Source organism: Cryphonectria parasitica (assembly GCF_011745365.1).
Source record: "Cryphonectria parasitica EP155 unplaced genomic scaffold M406scaffold_1, whole genome shotgun sequence".
Classification (NCBI taxonomy): Eukaryota; Fungi; Ascomycota; class Sordariomycetes; order Diaporthales; family Cryphonectriaceae; genus Cryphonectria; species Cryphonectria parasitica.
The window spans coordinates 7,115,855-7,132,716 of record NW_024468909.1 but is presented as its reverse complement, the minus strand read 5'-3'; the positions used below and the strand labels follow the sequence as shown (position 1 = coordinate 7,132,716).

Genomic DNA, 16,862 nt, shown 5'->3' with positions numbered 1-16,862 from the left:
CATGGTCTCAGGAGGGTCGGGATACGAAGGAGTAGGAGGAGACGTTCGTCGAGGCTGGGAGGTTTCGCCATGGCACTCTGTCGAAGGAGGGGTGGGGGCCCTCGTCGTGTTTACAGCTGGTCCCAAAAGGGCTTGTCAGCGAGCTGCTGAATATCTGAGGAGGCGAAGATGGCTGCTGTCATGCGCAGATCCTCGCCACAAGAGGCCCACAGTCAGAGGGCGCCAAGAACATACAGGTAGAACCAGCCGAGTGTACCTGGACTGGCGAGGGCGAAGAGAGGGAGCGCTGCATGGAGAACATTGTGAGGCCATTCAGAGAATCGAGCACCTATCCGAAAACAATGCTAGCGGGAGATCTGGCCAGTAATGACAAGAACTAGCAGCCCAACAGTGAGAGCAGAAGAGGACGAGAAGAGCAGGGGTATGTATATAAGAGAGGAGTCGCGATCGAAGCTGACTGGAAGGGCGTGTAGGAGGCTTTAAGGAGAGATGATATACGGGGAGTAGTCGTCGTTTTCGAATGCTAGGTGGCCGCTGCCGCCGTCATCGGACTCGGTGAACAGCTGGGCACACACAGGAAGTGGATATGTCGTCAGGGCCCAATGCTGGGCTGAAGCTGGTGAGGCTGGAGCAGGAGGAAGACGAGGAGGAAGAGACGGTCAGGAACCACCAATATCAGAAACCAGGATCAAGATCACGGTCCAGCAACACGCGCGGCTGCACCTGCCACCGCGACAGAGACACGGGGGAGGAAGAGCAAAATGAAGGAGGCAGGATAGAAGACAACAAGAAGAGAATGTCGTCCGTGCCCTGCTGCCATCAAGAATGCTAGGACATGTATTGCTAGGGCTGGAGGTGGAGGAGACGAGGCGAACAACTGGATAACGGCGACATGATGGCCTCGAGCATGTGTGGAATTACTACTTTGTACTAGGCAGAGACGAGAGGATGACAGGGTTGGGGCGGGTTGAGGTACATTAGTAAAAAAAAAAAGCACAACTCATCATCTTCCCAAGCGCTGCACCCACTGAAGCGCCGGGAAGCACCTATAGCAGGGTAGAGGTACGCAGCAGTGGTCTGCAGTAGTCGTTTGCAGCCGTGGTACCACACCAAGGGGTCACAGCAGCTGTTGCTGAGCAGGCCAGCGGTACGTACAGGTACTGTGGCACTAGAAGAGCTGCCGTACTAGCAGGGCCGGCGCAGGGCGGGTTGGTTGGCCCGGGCAGCTCGCTGGCTGTTGAACGTGGGGTAAGGTGACTATCATAGTACTATGTACATAGCACTACAGCAGTGTACGGATACATCCTCTAATCCTCTAACCCTCCCAGCGGGAAGGAAGCGTGGATCACCAGGCATGCCCCAATAGCGGGCACAGTGTCTCTAGCGTCAGCAAGGTACAGGGCGACTTTTCCCCTCTCTCTTCGCCCTGATGTCCCACCTCTTTTCTCCCCATAACACGCATTCTTTTCTCCGCGACCCGCCCCGACAAGCCCAACAGGCCAACCACCACCCTTGATTGCTTCACTTGGAACCGCCGTTAAGTTGATGCGTTGGCAAGTGAGGAGACATGCACGCCAGGATCTCCCTCCCTCCCCTTTTCCCAGTATGTGTGTCACAGCCCCCTCGACAGCCCGACATCGTGGACATCGCCGTCGGTCTCTCTAGCGTCAATACTGCTTCTCCTTAGGCGGCAAACCAGTGCCATCCAAGCCATCCATCCAGCTAGAGGTGGAAGAAGAAAGACAGAGAGACCAGAAAAGCAAGGACTTATCCTGTCCCTCAACGATACAGATTTATGGGCCATGACATGCACGTCTCTTCAGTCTGTCTCCGCCATCATCTTCTGGGCGGATGCCTTCCTATCCATGGTACTGTGCACTCTGTCATGCTTATACTATGATCTACTATGTACAGGGCAGGGCAGTGTGTAGGCAAAGTACACTGAAAACTACCGCGAGCCTGTGACCCAGCACCTCGGAACTGGATTCGCACTCGGGGCATCGACACGTTGTCGATGGTTCCTGACTAGTCGTCATCAAGCCTACCGCCTTTTCGGCCCTGCTATTCCTCAGCCGTACCTTCGTCCTCGTGGCGAACCTCCTCAGCTCTTCCAGGGTGCCAGGCGTCCGTGCTGTGGACAGAGTTGCATTCTCCTCGCGCTGTTCGGCGGCCGACCGTAGGCACGTTCGGTCGGTAAAAAAGAGAGGGAGAGGGTTCAGCTCGTATTCAACGAAGCTGAGCTGGGGACCTTGCTGATCCTCTGGTGATGTCTGTTCCTATCTTGTCTGAACAGGAAATATGGGATGGCATAAGGGCAGGTGTCGATGACTTGGCAGTGCATTGCATTGTCTTTGATAATGCACGCACAGGGTCTCCTTTCCACCAATCTGCGCTGCGTCTCTCGATGGCGCGACACGGCAGTAAGAAGTCTCGAGTGAGAACTACCACAGCACATACTCGCTAGTGTGGGGAGAGGGCCTAGTAGGAGTCATATCTCGATTTGTCGACGCTTTATTTGACAAATCCTGAGGACCCGCCCTTCCGAAACGGCCATCAGCCTTTCCACGGTTGGAGGCGTGTCTGCTGCCAATTGGTCCGGTGAACAACCATCCACTTACAGGCTGAAGTCCAGTCGCATACCATGAGAGGGTTGCCTTTCTTGGGCCATGCCAATCGATCAACGAGATTTACGACGAGCCCAGGCCCGAGCGGGCACCGAGGCAGGCGTCCTCTGCCAACTCATCCGTCGTTTGAGGGGGGGGGTTGCCTGCGGTCACGCACTACCGTGCATGATGCATGGTCCAGACCAATCACTGTCCGACCTGCCCCCTCCTTTGAGTCCTTGCCGCCCTCAAGCAAGATTGACGGCGGGCTCCACACCAGGCATGAAGAAGATGGGACGACGCCTTGCCAGCACTCGGCACCGCACGCCCACACACACCAGGCCCCTGCTCGTTTCCGTGTCTTCCAACCCTTTCCCACCAGATCCTCTTGTGGGGATCGTGCCGTCCCTTGGTCACATGGACCAGTACAGAGGGGGGCAGATACTGCGCCACGGACCCAGCACCGAGAAAACTTTTTGAGCTCAGCAGACACAACCAGGACTACCTGTCAACGTCATGGAAGATGCATGGAAGCCCAAGTGGATTTCTGGAGAGGAGGGGGGAAATGATGCCTCGTGGCGGCCAGTGATTCCGGATACTGGCCTGACAGCATGGCATGCATTGCGAACCTCGAGCCCTCGTTTCCCATCTTGTTGGCTCATGAAGCTGACAACTTTGGGGTTACAGCGCTTCGGTGCTACACAGTTACTTCTGTACCAAGGCGTGTGTGTGTGGGGGGGGGGGGGGGAGGGCGCGTCCGAAGATCAAGACGGTGCAGCTGCTCTTGCACTTGTGTGTATCAATACACTTTGCCTCCCATACTGGTCTGCTGTCCAAGTTCCACCTCCCACATCACCTGTATACTCTGGGTACCAGTCGGTACTCCGTACTTCGTCTTTTAAGTCACCCACAGATCATCACCACCTGCACGTCAGATGCGGCACAGCCGAGCCAGCGCTCGATACAACCTTCTGGTGCGTAGCGAACGGATAGACGCCTGGTTCTTCTGCCCTACGGGCGGGTTAGATGGCCCCTCACTATGATCACTCACTGCTGATCAACACACGCTGTGAGCTGTGAGCTGCCTTTGCTGGCCTGTGACCACTGGCAGCCAGCCGTCCTGCCTTCTATACACGCGTCCCTATTTTTCTTTTTCTTTTCCATATCGTGTACATCAGTGGCAGTTCAAAGGGTGTACAAACCGGGGCGTATTTCTTCGCCCGTTCCCATCGGAAGAGGCTTTGTCTCAAACAAAGTTCCCAATGGCTATACGTTCCGTTAACCATAGTGGGCGGGTCGTAACCCATGCGGTGTGACCCTCGGCAAGATTCTCAAAGTCAAAATGACCTCGACGAGACTCAAGCATAGTACATGCATGCACTAGACAAGACATCCGACCCTGCCACTTCCTTTTTTTTGCCCCCCCCCCCCCTCCTGTTTTTCTACCCATGGCTAAGCTGTCAGCTTGCACCAGCTACTGATCCTCACGACATGCGCGTAGGACGCATGAGCGCGGGAGCTGAAGTTTGCGCGTCCTGCAATATTCTCAGCAGCTCCGCTTAGAAGAGAGCCACTCTGGTTCCCTGACTTGTACGACCCTCTAATATATACATATATGAATAACAATAATAATAAAAATAGTACTGATCATAAATTGACGCTCCTCTACTACACTCACGGTTCCTGTGACAAAATTAGTACGTGATAACCGGTCCCGTGAAGGGATCTTGGGAAGTCGGCAACCAGCCGGAGCAGCCCTCTACGAAAGCATACCCCAAGGGACGCTTCGGCCCGTCTCACACAAGCCCACGAGCGAAACCAAGGCCAACGCACATTGTCTCTCTCTCTCGTTCTATCTCACCCAGTGACTTTGCCAATCAGGCCTGCCTACGTAGTGCTTTTCACTACTTACCTCTTGTCCGGCAACGGCGCACAGGACATAAATCAAAAGTATGATGAATGTCACTAAGCATCCCGCGTTGTGCGGTTCCTCGTCTACTTACTTGTACGCACGCACGTCTCTCATATCCCCACTCCCCACCTGCGTGTTTGGAGACAATCAGAAGACCAAGGCTCACCCGTCCATATCTACGACGCTGGCACCTGGACAGCGGACAGACAACACATGATCGACGCCGTATTGTTTCATAGACCCAAAAACTGACTAGTGGCGTTCTGTGAAACGAACGGTATGGGGGATCTTGCACTGCTGAGGAGCCTGATTCTATTGGGTACATACATAGTACATACAAACATGCATACCTGCTCCCGAGGCTCACCTCACAGGAGGGGTCCGTGTTGAGAGGTCGAGACAGGGACATAAGAAAAGTGCGGTCAGAGAGGTTGGTGGAGAAAAGCGAATACAGGTTTTTTCTTCTTCTTCTCTTTTACTTCTTATTGACACCGCCAAGCTAGCAGCTCTTATACCTGTGACCTAATGAATGGTAGTAAAACGAACAATCCGCCTCCAACTCCTGAAATGCAAATAGATGCAGGTATGTAGATGTGCGTCTTTTTCTAATCCTTGGCCGCCACCCACCTGACCATTCAAAAAATGATTGTGATATCTGATCCAAGAAACAGACCAAAAATATCATCCTTCCTAACCTGCCTACTCCAAATTTGTACAGTATAATGTACAAACTAGTCTTTGTTCCACCGTTCCTTTTTCCGTTTTCCCCCCTTCGATGCTTTCCCAACCCCCCCCCCCCCCTCACCTTTTGTCTGCGCCATCTGCGCAGTCAAAGTTATGCGAGCCGCATGTCTTGATGCCCAATCGTTCGAAAACAGGCGGTATACTTGACACCACGGACAAGTGGCTCGTCCTCCGCCGTGTCCCGCGGTGCCACGTCCTAAAAGGTTTGCTTTAGCGTCACCTATGGAGCGTTGCCTGCGCATTCATGCATGCCCGGCTGATATGATCGGGAATCCATTGTTGCTCCACTCGGAATGCCTCTTGGCACTTTATTCCGACGAAGAGGCTGCGAGCTTGAAAGCTCTGCAGACAATATATGTCCAAATCAGGCATGATGTCCGCAAGGTGTCAAGTCACTGTACGGAGCCCGGCAGGTTGCCAGACACGTATGACTTGGCGCGGGGCCCGGTGGCTGTTGAGGCTGTGATGGCTCCCAAGATCGTTGGACAGAGACAGGGTGGATGCTCTGGGCTCGAGGTTCGGTGCCATTGCCATACCGACTTTTCATTAGCCTCCCAGTAGACAGGCCGGTGTTGTACCCCGGGCTTTCTTGCCAGGAGAAATGGCGTCTTCAGGATGAGTCAGAAGTCGTATCCAGAAGACGGGGTCTTACTCCCCTCTGCCGAATCTGACATCGAAGCCCTTGAGTACACTCATGATGCTAGCAGCCTCAACCTCAATAGGCGTTCTGCTGCTCCCGTCCTTGCCAAGGGCAGGCTCCCTCGGCTTGGGGGCCGCTCTCAAGAGAGGCAGCCACGTGTTGATATCATCCGCAGCCTCACTAAAGTGCTTGTGGCTCGATAGCGTCTTGTAGGCGTCAGCACAAGACAGGCTGAGACCAATGCCTGGCTTGTCGGCATTGGCACTGGTGTTGTTTCTGTCCTTGCAGCACCCACCAGCGCCACCTCCGCCGCAACACCCACCGCTAGACTCGCCATTCTTCTTAAAGTTGGCGGCGAGAGATCGACAGAAGAGCCCAGATTTGGGGTCAGCAAGGCACTGCGCGCAAGTGCCCGGTCCACCGGAACCACATCCGCCGCCTGAAGGCCTGGGCAGCGTGTTGCTATCGGCCATAGCCTTATTGCGAGCATGGAGGCCTTTGAGACTGGGCAATTTGACCGAACCGTCTGGCAGTATCTCGTATCCAATGGCGTCACCCTCGGACGGCGGAGGGGTACGAGTCTGCTGACCAGGTCGTGAGACGGAGAAGGTAGACGAGTGGATCGCCGGCAGCGTCAACGATTCTGTCGGTGCTGTGTCGGCGGCATTGTTGGCGGCGGCGGCGGCGGCGGCGGCAGCCTCGGCACAAACACAGTAGGTCCCGTCCTCACAAAACCCACAGCGGTCCTCTGGACGAGGAGATTCGACAGCTTGTGGCTCCATCGGGGCGAGGGTGGCCAGAGAGTAAGGGGTAGGTGCAGCACCGGTCATCTGGTGATTCGCTGCGGGGTTGATTGCCGCGGGCGTGGGCAGCTGCGGCTGTGACATGGACGTGGTGACATGCTGTGCCTTGCGGGAGAACATGGCCGTGAAATCCGTCTCGGTGGCGAGTGTCAGCGAGCCACGCGGTCGCTTCTCTTCAGGGGCCATAGAGCTGGGTGAGATGGAGCGCATAGTCCGCTTCGCCGTCCTGCTTGCTGTAGGCTTGGTCCCGCTCAGGGAGTTCATCCTGGACCCTGGCTCGCTGTTGCTGTTGCTGTGAGTATGCTCACCATTCAGCACCTCCTCGAGGCACTGGCAGCGAGAGCCGAGTGTACAATTACCACAGCCGACGTTAACGCTGGTCATGGCTTCCTCGGCACACGCACAAGGTCCAGTGGGCTCGCAGTTTCCGCACCCGGTAGGGGCCTGCTCGATGTCCTCGGGCGGGCTGATGATCTGTGAGATGGAGAACGAGTGCGTTGTCGCAGGGCGGTGGGTCGCGTTGGGCGTCAGCCTGGTGAGACTTGATGTGCTGGCCCTTCCACCGTGGGACCGAGAGGGTGCAGAAGGGCGGTGGTGTCTGAGCGGCTGTGGCGCAAAGGTGTGCGGTGGCACAGATGCCAAGGACGGGAGGCTCTGCTGTCGTGGGTGCTGCTGAGCCTGGGCAGTCGCTTGCTGCAGCCGCGCCTTGAGGGCCTCGACCTCCTTGGACCGTTCTGCCCGCTCCTTGTCCAGCATGTTCTCCAGAACCTCGCACCGTGACTGCAGTGCCTGTGCGTCCATCTCGAGGCGGTGGACCTTCTCCTGGAGCGCACGCTGGGATGACTCGTGCTCCTCCTTCTCGGCCTCGAGCTGCTCCTCCAGCTCACCCACACGCGCAGCCCTCCTCTCCCTGAATGCCCTCTGTGCAGCGCGGTTCTGGGCCTTCCTCTTGGTCGGTGGCGTATCAGTGGCTGGTTTCCTGCCTGGCTTGGGCCTTGGGGGAATGACCCATTCCTTGCTTGTCATAGAGATTGGGGCCTTTGCCGCGGGTGGCCCCGGCATCGGCGAGATGACCGACGCCATGGACATTTTATCGACCGGAGGAGAAGAGGCAGCAGCAGAAGGAACAGCGTGGTGACTACCAGCAGCAGTAGCAAGACTGGAGTTGGGAAGGGACTTCCTAGCCGGCGCTGGCTGGATGGCTATGCGCGCTGCTGGTTGTTGCTGTTGCTGTTGGTGTTGGTGGAACGATGAGTGACTTTGCTGCTGTTGGTTTGCGTGGGGACGAGAATTGGAGGAGGGGGTTAGGGCGCTGGCGGACGAATGGGACGGGCTGGGCGCTGAAGTGGGGGTGGTGGCAGCGCTAACAAAAGCCGCTGGAGACTGTAGAGCTGACGCTGGAGACGTTGCTGGGGGCGCCTCGGGATTCGTCGGAGAACTGACTGTACTGATTCTCAGGGGGGCAAGCCCAACACCTGTTGCTGCGGCCTTGGAGGACGTAATGGTGGCCATTTGTTGTGGAAACTGAGCTGAATTTCGGGACTGTTAGGCCTCATTCGACTCCAATCTCCATCATTCCCTCAATTAGCATACAGTCAAGAAGTCTGTCCTTCTCTTTCTGTCTCTCCTACTTTTTCGCTTTCTTTGCAACTTCGCGTGCTCCTCACTGTTTGTAATTGCTTGTCCAAGAGCGATTATGGCTGTCGAGCTGGTAATAGTGGCGCTGTCGAACACCCCCACGGGGTTGGTAGGAAATAGGTGGTGTGGCAGAGGATGCAAGGGACCGGATTGGAGGACTGGGGGCAAGATCTGATAAGATGGGATGTGGGTTGGTAGCTCCGGGTGGGATTACCAGCCTGCTCTTGCATGCATGGAGATCGTACGACAACAACGAAAAAGGGGGTGAGTCAGGACAAGAAAAAAGGAGGAAGGGCGAGATGATGTACTGTGACGAAGGTGAAGAAGACCAAGCTTGATGGTCGAATCGGAGGGGGAAATAGAAAAAACTCTTCACCCAAGAGCCTTGTCTGGATGGACGATCTTGGCTCCTGGATCGGTGGGGAGGAGGTAGGGAGGAGTCCTTGGTAAGAAGAATCGAGGTGCCCCTGCTCTTCGAGACGGATTCCTCAACGACCGAAGCTCTTCTTCCTACGCTGGTGAGGGCAGAGTGTGCCTTGGCAGGAAATGACACGATGCTGAGTCGCGGAGCGGCGAGAGACAACCCCTGTCAGGGCACTGATGATCTGATAAGATTATTTTGCTCATGGGCTATGCCAATCATGGCTAGCGCCACCCAAGCTTGCGCCATGGCGTTCCACACCATCCGTACCAAGTCCCGAATTCATTGACATTCACGAGAAGATCTTGACAAGGCATTGGATGAGCAAGAGGAGCAAGGAAAAAAAGAAAAACTCTTCGCCGACTAGATGACCATCTCTGATCCATCTTCATAACTCAAGGTGCCGCCCCGAAACATACCCTCCCTCGTTCTTGAAGGTGTTGCACTCGCTGAGGGGTCCAAGGATCATCATCGCGATCCGCGACCCTTTGAACAGCGCCTGGCGCTATACAAACTCTAGGAGTGGCATACTTTGCAGCAAGTACTCCCTACTTCATCCAGCAGCACACCGACTCCGGCACACGTCTCTTTGAACCACATTGGAGAGGACCACATCATCCTTCTCTCATCCAGCTTATTCCATGTCTCAAGAGCCCGTTGGCAGACATCATGACTGTTTAACGACACTAATGGTCCCCACGCTGGACTAGCCGACAACGGAGGGCCGCCCGCACAGTTCTGTGTCGTCGAACCACTTTTCCATCCCCGTGGGATGGCAACCACCGCCACTGATGGATCACAATTCAATGCCCACATGCTGCGACGGCCAAGTGTTGAAAACAGTCCCCTCCAAGGTACTTAGCAACTGAGCTGGAAGCCAAGCTGCACATGGCAGTCAGTCTTACCCTTCGGTCATCCGAGGCTATCCGCTCGGCGCTCGCGGACGAGGGGAGCATGTCTGAATTACATGATGTCAGGATTATCCATGCGAGTGGACATTCGAACAGTACATGGTACATGCTATGCTAACAGGACATTACAGTCCGCTTTTCAGGCCATAGTAATTGCCCAACAGTCACTTGCCTGACCGGTCGTTGAGAAGTGCAAGATGTCGTTGTGCCTTGAGCAACTTAGTCGAGGGTTGTAGCCAGGGCTTGATTAGCCTTCCCATTTGGGTTCAGGCGGGCTAACCCTGAGACCAGGATGACGGCTTGAGCTGTGGCACCCGTGATTAGTGCATACTGTACTTTACCACAGGGGCCTCGTAGTGGCCATGGACAACTCGACTCAACTTCTATTTCGCCCTGCCAGCCAGCCAACATCTGCACATCATATGCATGTTCAAGACGTGCAATTACGTGACAGTTAGAGACACGATGCTAAATTAGTACTATTAAGGTTCCATTCTATCGACTGCAGAGGCTCTCTCGCGGCCTTTTTCTTCCAAGGGTAGCTTCATAAAGACACGAGGAAGGCATCAAGACATCCAATACGTCCTTGTGGCGATACATACTCCCTGCCAGAGTCTGCCAGAATCTCTAGCTCCGATACGCGAGACTCTCACAAACACACAACCCCCATACGCAATGTCTACCGGCCTCGGCATCAGCACCGGCGCCCCCCGCCACCAGCCCGCCTTCCAGCTCCCCAGCAGCTCCTCCAGCTCCTCCTCGCCCTCGCCCCACCATCCGCCCGACACGAACGACACCTCGTCGGACCCAGACGACCTCCAAGATGATAACCACAACGGCGACGATGACGATGCACCCCTCCCCTTCCCTACTGAGCTGTCACGGCGGGACTTTCTCGCGCCCGGCTTCAATGCCGCCAGCTACCTGTCCTCACTCTTCCCCGGCGGCGACGAGACGTCGCAGGGGCTAGGGCTAGGAACGCGGCACCAGACGCTTGAGGACTTGAGGACAGAGCTGAGGGAGAGAAGCTCGGCAATCAGCGCAGAACTGCTAGAGCTGGTGAATGCAAATTATACTTCGTTCCTGGGCCTCGGAGATGAATTGAAGGGCGGGGAGGAGAGGGTCGAGGATGTGCGTGTCTCGCTGCTGGGGTTCCGCAGGCAGGTAGAGGAAATCCAGGGGCGGGTGAGGGGGCGAAAGGAAGACGTGCAGAAGGTAGGAGCGGAGCTGAGAGGTGTTCGGGGGGAGGTCGAGCAGGGGAGGAGGATGTTGGAGCTGGACGAACGGCTCGAGGCCCTACTTGGAAGATTGGAAGAAGAGGCATCTGATGAGGACTCGGAAGACGATGTCAGCGGTGATGACGAGATTCAGTCTAGAAGTCGCTCCCCTGCGTCGCTGATGGAGATGGCGAGGGAGCACGACGCGATCAACAAGCTTGCAGACGCAATCGGGAGGGATGTGCCATACGTCAAGAAGATAGAAGAGAGGATCACGCGGAGTAGGAACACACTGCTCTTGGAAATTGGCGCATCCATGAAAGAGGCACGCAAGGGCGGTGAGAAGAAGCGCGACACGGTGTTAAAGCTTCTTGGGATTTATCGCCTACTTGGGGCACATGCAGAAAGCGTCAAGATATTGAAGGAAAGATAGAAAGATACCCCATTTTTAATTACAAGCAAAAAATGCGATCGATTCAAGCATCATCAGGCCATTTCCGCGATAATCTTTGCAAGGCCGCAGAGTATGTTTTCCCCTCCAATATAGGTACATGTCATAAAGTGTGTGAGTTATGGTGTGCAGACATGCCTCAATGCCATTGCATCCAACCCTCTTCGTCTCTTACATTGGCGACTGCAACATAGCAGGCGTAATTCCCTTCTCAGTAGGGTTGAATCCACCATTCAGACTGAAGCCCGGGCCATGTGTTGTGCTGAGCACAACTTCGTGCACCTCCTTGTTCACCTGCTCCCCCACCGTAGCACAGTCCTCCTTTACCTGCGCGACAAAAGCCTTGACGTTCGCAGCCACCATGTCGGGTGTGAAGCCCAGCTGCCCGATGGCGATCCTCACCACACCTGCCTTCTCGCGATAGTTATCCTGGCCCGCCATCTCTCGCAGGAGGCCCAGGACATTGCTCGTGATCGTCTTCTGTCTCACGCTGGGCATCAGACCCTTGGGTCCCAGGAGCCGGCCCAAATTGGCCTTGGCGAGCTTGTCGGCGCTAGCCTGGTCACAGATCATACTGGTGAACGTCATGCTCCCGTTCCGGATGATCTCAAATAGGCTCTCCTCGCCGACGGCCACGGCGCCAGCATTGCGCGCCTGGATAGCGAGGGCCGAGTTCTCCTTGCAGATGACGCCAATGCGGCGATCGGAGCGGACGGGGTGGGGGAGTCGGATCCGGCTCTTGATGACGGGGCCAGACTTGAGGGTTTTGAGGTTGACAGCGAGGTCGTATTTCACGAGAGTAGGGTTCTGGCCTACTTCAAACGCGCGGGCATATCTGCAGGCAGGAGGCGTCACGTCAGTCGCGGATGCGATTTCTCAGGACAACTGGACACCCGTCAAGGGAACATTGCATACCGTATAGCGTCACACAGTGAGAACTGCTGCATATTGTCCAGCCTGTCCACTCTGTATGCCTTGAACTGCCGCCTCTTCTTCTTCTCCTTCTTGTTGCCGCTCTGTCGCCCGGAAGCATTGCGCGCCTGTTGTGCTATCGCAGCTGGTGCGAGGAATCGTGGTATTGGGGTCTGTAGTAGTGGTCTGCAAGGTGTAGCTAGACTGAGCCTCGCCAATGAGGCGAGACATTGGTTGGTGGTGGCCATGTTGAGGGGGGGAGGGGGTTAGAAGTGGTGTGCTGGAGCTTGGACGGCGGTGCAAATGCGATGCGGCCGTGAAGCTCATCAAATTTCTTGTCCGGTCCTACCTCCAGGGCGGACCAGGGTCGGGCTTATCACGATAAGGCTTGGTGCTGTCAGGGATACTCTAGGTACATGGGTACTTGCTGTGCTAGGTACTTACTCCATAATTTTTGACCCCTCCTCGCCTTGAAATTTCACCCCACCAAACATCTTGTGTGTCCGAGCTACTACTCCCTTCTGACGCTACGTTCCAACGTTTGACTCACCTGACAACGTTTTGAACGATCTTGCCTTGTTCATTGTCTTTACCAATTGAGCGTCACGAGCAAGAAATACACCATGAAGACAGAAGATCTGAAGGCTCTCCCACCTGTCCTTGATAAGGACTTCAAGACCATCGAGCCTCACCTGCTCGCCCTCGATAAGCACCTGATTCTCAGGACCTACCTTGATGGCTACCAGCTGGGCGACAACGACAAGGCGATCTGGGTCGCTCTCAGGAGCAACCGAGCTGCCACGTCGTATATCCTGAAGGGCGCCCTGGGTAATCTGCAGCGGTGGTTCGCGTATGTCGAGGCAACCCACCCCGAGATCCAGGACTCCATCAAGGCCGCCGAGGCCGAGAAGAAGAAGAAGGTGGCCGCCGCAAGCAAAGCTGGAGGAAACTACAGCCTTGCTCTTCAGGATGCTGACAAGGGTGTGGTTACTCGTTTTCTGCCTGAACCTTCGTGAGTTGCCCTTCCTCGCCACCCCAATGGCCACGTGCAGGGCTTTCGGAAGAAGCGTAACTAATCGGATGTTGCGTCTCCAGAGGATATTTGCACATCGGACACGCCAAGGCCGCTCTGCTGAGTGACTACTTCGGCCATGTAGCATACAAAGGAACCCTGCGTCTACGTCTCGATGACACAAATCCTTCCAAGGAGAAGGGAGAATACCAAGACGCCATCATTGAGGATCTGGCCCTCATGGGCATCACACCCGACAAGCTGTCCTATACCTCCGATTACTTCGATTACCTTTACGACATGTGCAAGCGGCTCATCAACGAGGGTCACGCGTACGCCGACGATACAGACCAGGAGACCATGCGGGATGAGCGCTGGAAGGGCATTGCGTCCAAGCACCGTGACATGTCTATCGCTGAAACGCTGCGCATCTTCGAGGAGATGAAGCAGGGCTCTGAGGAAGGCAAGAAGTTCTGCATCCGGGCGAGGGTCTCGTCCGACAACCCAAACAAAGCCATGAGAGACCCCGTCATCTACCGTTGCAACACGGACGTCCCTCATCACAGGACCGGCTCAACTTGGAAGATGTATCCCATGTACGACTTCGCATGCCCCGTCATCGACAGCCACGAGGGCGTCACCCACGCTCTCCGCTCCACCGAGTATACCGACCGGAACCCGCAGTACCAATGGTTCATTGATACGTTGAAGCTCCCCCAGGTGCACATGTGGGACTTCGCGCGCATGAACTTCATCAAGACCTTCCTCTCGAAGCGAAAGCTGGCCAAGCTCGTGGACACCGGCCGCGTCTGGGGTTGGGACGACCCCCGCATGCCCACCATCCGGGGTGTACGCCGGCGAGGCATGACTGTTGAGGCACTGCGTGAGTTCATCATCAAGCAGGGCCCCAGCCGGAATGTCACCACCATGGATTGGACCACATTCTGGGCCAACAACAAGAAGGTCATCGACCCTATCGCGCCCCGGTACACAGCTATCGCTTCCAAGGATGCCGTCAAGGTCAAGGTCACAGGTACAGACACGCCGGCCGAGCCAACATCAATTGACAAGCCCAAGCACCCCAAGAACAAGGACGTGGGTACCAAGAAGGTTGTTCTGTCAGACGAGCTCCTGCTGGACCAGGCCGATCTGGCCTTGATGAAGCCGGACGAGGAGATCACACTGATGACCTGGGGTAACGCCTTCGTGCGGTCCATCGACGGCAGCGGGCCTATTAATACGGCGACTGTCGAGCTCAACCTGGCTGGCGACGTGAAGAAGACCGAGAAGAAGGTGACGTGGCTGTCGACCAAGGGCGCGAAGCTTGTCCGTGCCGAGCTGTGGGATTTCGACTACCTCATCACCAAGGACAAGCTGGAGGAAGACGACAACCTCGAGGACTTCCTGAACCCCAACACGTCCACCATGGAGGAGGCCTGGTGTGAGGAGGAGGTCGCAACCCTGAAGAAGGACGACATTATCCAGCTGGAGAGGAGGGGATACTACCGTGTAGACAAGGGCATTCCCGACTGCAAGGACGGAGAGGAGCAGAAGGTGATTCTGTTCTGTATCCCAACGGGAAAGACGGGTGAGAGCCGTGAACAGAAGAAGTAGAACAAGGCTCCGTAGCGAAAAGCTTGTTTTGCGCTTTTCTGGAGAAAGAGCCATTGTTTTACCTAAGTAGCTCATAGACATCAGCACGTCACGAAAAGGAAAAATTGGACATCAAGTGTCGACATATCACAGCAGATCTATTCAGCCTAAAATAGGCCTCCCGAGTCTCAGGATGTATCTCCTCCCCTCCCCCCCTTTCTCCCTCTGCTCCGGTGAGTTCCCTACTTCGAACCTTAGGTGGTCAGATATGACAAACAGACACACACAACTTGAGTTGTATCGGTCACTTGCGAAGGCGGCATCGCTGACAAGCGAACGGCCCACCACGATAGCACCCCTCTAAAGAGAGGGAGTGGGTGGAGTGGCCCTTTTTTTTCTTTCCTTCATTCACCTTAGGCTTGGTCAATCATCGGAACTGGCCGTCACAAGCGTATCGAACGCAGCGACGCCATCAGGCTTCGACCCAGTCAGACAAATATTCCGGTTGGATGAATTGTATGCTTCATCGAACCAAGTGAAAGGGCAGACCCTTCATTGCGACATATCAGTCTCACGTTATCGTTCTTTTCTGTCACAAAAGGTAAGGTTATTCACTGGGTCTGTGCCGCAGTTAAGTGCAATTGCCGGAGTGCCGGAATAGTATAAAAGTTTGAGAGCCCTGAGGGAAAATGGAACATGGAGGGTCTTTCCTGGCGTAGTATCGACAAGTCTACACGCAATCTCTCCCTCTATCCTCAAGAGCAAAACTCAAAATAGCTTCCTGAAAAGAGCGACAACAAAATTTGAGTCATGACATCAACAACAACCGTACCTCTCCGCCTTGCATCTGGCAATGGCCCGGTGACGAGACACGTTCTCCTGGCGCCTCCTCGGGACGCTACCACGGAGGAAATTCCCATTATCGACATCTCGCCCGTTCTATCCCCCTCATCCTCATTCGATGCACGCCTCTCCGTAGCAAAACAGATCCGTGAGGCTGCCACCAACACGGGCTTCTTCTACATCCGCAATCACGGCATCCCAAGCACCGTCACAGACTCTGCGCATGAGGCCTGTGTGGACTTCTTCCGCCAGGACCTCGAGACAAAGCTGCAGGCCGATGCAAAACAGTCGGCCTACTTCAATGGGTATAAGCCACCCCAGACACAGCGCATCAACCCGTTCGAGGGCCTCGACGTCCGCGAGACGTTTAGCTGGACGTACGATCCCCGCCTAGACCCCTCGGTGGGCGATTTGGCCAGCATCCCAGAGCACATCCGCCAGTTTCTGAGGGTCGAGCCCGACGGGCCCCCAGGCAATGAGGATGACCGTTTTCCCTGGTCCGCCACAAAGAGCGTGCCGTGCTTCCAGCCTGCTGTGGTTGAGTATTGGCGCTCGTGTCTTGGGCTCGCGAGGGCACTGGTGCGGTCCTTTGCTCTGTCTCTGGACCTAGACGAGGGCTACTTTGACGACAAGTTTAGCCACCCAGATGCGGCGCTGGCACTGAATTACTACCCGCCCCTCCCACCGTCAGCCGCTTCCGCTGGCGACGACTGTGCGAGTGCGACAAAGGAGGTGTCGATTGGCTCGCACACGGACTTTCAGCTCTTTACCATCCTCTGGCAGGACGACGCCGGCGGGCTCCAGGTGCTGAACCGCCAGGGCCAGTGGATCAAGGCGACGCCCATACCGGGGACATTTGTGGTCAACATTGCCGACTACCTACAGCGCATCACAAACGACAAATACCAGAGCACAGTGCACAGGGCGGTGAACCATAGCGGGCACGAGCGGGTGAGCATGCCCTTCTTTTTTGGCTTCAATCTCAACGAGAGCTGTGGAGTTCTGGACAGCTGTGTCGGCGCGGATGGCGTCAAGAAATACGACGAGATTGGGTGTTTGGAGTGGGTGAAGAAGCGAGTCAAGGCAATGCATGATACCAAGGGCGCATAGATGGGATGGGAAGGGGAGAAATTAGGTAGAAAGATGGATGGACAGACAGACT

At 55.6% G+C, this 16,862-nt stretch overlaps 6 protein-coding genes across 6 annotated transcripts; 4 read left to right on the top strand and 2 right to left on the bottom strand.

Annotated features, from left to right (window-relative positions):
* Nucleotides 1-89: 89 nt before the first annotated feature.
* On the top strand, nucleotides 90-900 carry M406DRAFT_320780 (uncharacterized protein). The gene is made up of 2 exons (XM_040919428.1): nucleotides 90-116; nucleotides 235-900. The coding sequence occupies exon 2, from the start codon at nucleotides 587-589 to the stop codon at nucleotides 830-832; it is 246 nt and encodes an 81-aa protein (XP_040782322.1). The 5' UTR covers nucleotides 90-116; nucleotides 235-586; the 3' UTR covers nucleotides 833-900.
* A 5,007-nt stretch (nucleotides 901-5,907) lies between these two features.
* Nucleotides 5,908-7,935, bottom strand: M406DRAFT_349669 (uncharacterized protein; the record flags this gene model as incomplete). The annotated part of the gene is made up of 1 exon (XM_040922487.1): nucleotides 5,908-7,935. Exon 1 carries the CDS (start codon nucleotides 7,789-7,791, stop codon nucleotides 5,908-5,910), a length of 1,884 nt encoding a protein of 627 aa, XP_040782321.1. The 5' UTR covers nucleotides 7,792-7,935.
* A 2,562-nt stretch (nucleotides 7,936-10,497) lies between these two features.
* On the top strand, nucleotides 10,498-11,313 carry M406DRAFT_18350 (uncharacterized protein; the record flags this gene model as incomplete). Its single annotated transcript, XM_040915426.1, has 1 exon — nucleotides 10,498-11,313. A coding segment is annotated over one exon (816 nt), but the record flags the coding sequence as incomplete, so codon positions are not given.
* Nucleotides 11,314-11,511: 198 nt separating this feature from the next.
* M406DRAFT_246750 (ribosomal protein L1) lies at nucleotides 11,512-12,500 on the bottom strand (the record flags this gene model as incomplete). Its single annotated transcript, XM_040916423.1, has 2 exons — nucleotides 11,512-12,175; nucleotides 12,256-12,500. The coding sequence occupies 2 exons, from the start codon at nucleotides 12,498-12,500 to the stop codon at nucleotides 11,512-11,514; spliced, it is 909 nt and encodes a 302-aa protein (XP_040782319.1).
* Nucleotides 12,501-12,875: 375 nt separating this feature from the next.
* M406DRAFT_349667 (glutamyl-tRNA synthetase) lies at nucleotides 12,876-15,006 on the top strand (the record flags this gene model as incomplete). The annotated part of the gene is made up of 2 exons (XM_040922486.1): nucleotides 12,876-13,264; nucleotides 13,348-15,006. The coding sequence occupies 2 exons, from the start codon at nucleotides 12,876-12,878 to the stop codon at nucleotides 14,876-14,878; spliced, it is 1,920 nt and encodes a 639-aa protein (XP_040782318.1). The 3' UTR covers nucleotides 14,879-15,006.
* A 661-nt stretch (nucleotides 15,007-15,667) lies between these two features.
* M406DRAFT_249060 (Clavaminate synthase-like protein) lies at nucleotides 15,668-16,810 on the top strand (the record flags this gene model as incomplete). Its single annotated transcript, XM_040916581.1, has 1 exon — nucleotides 15,668-16,810. The coding sequence occupies one exon, from the start codon at nucleotides 15,668-15,670 to the stop codon at nucleotides 16,808-16,810; it is 1,143 nt and encodes a 380-aa protein (XP_040782317.1).
* Nucleotides 16,811-16,862: the final 52 nt, after the last annotated feature.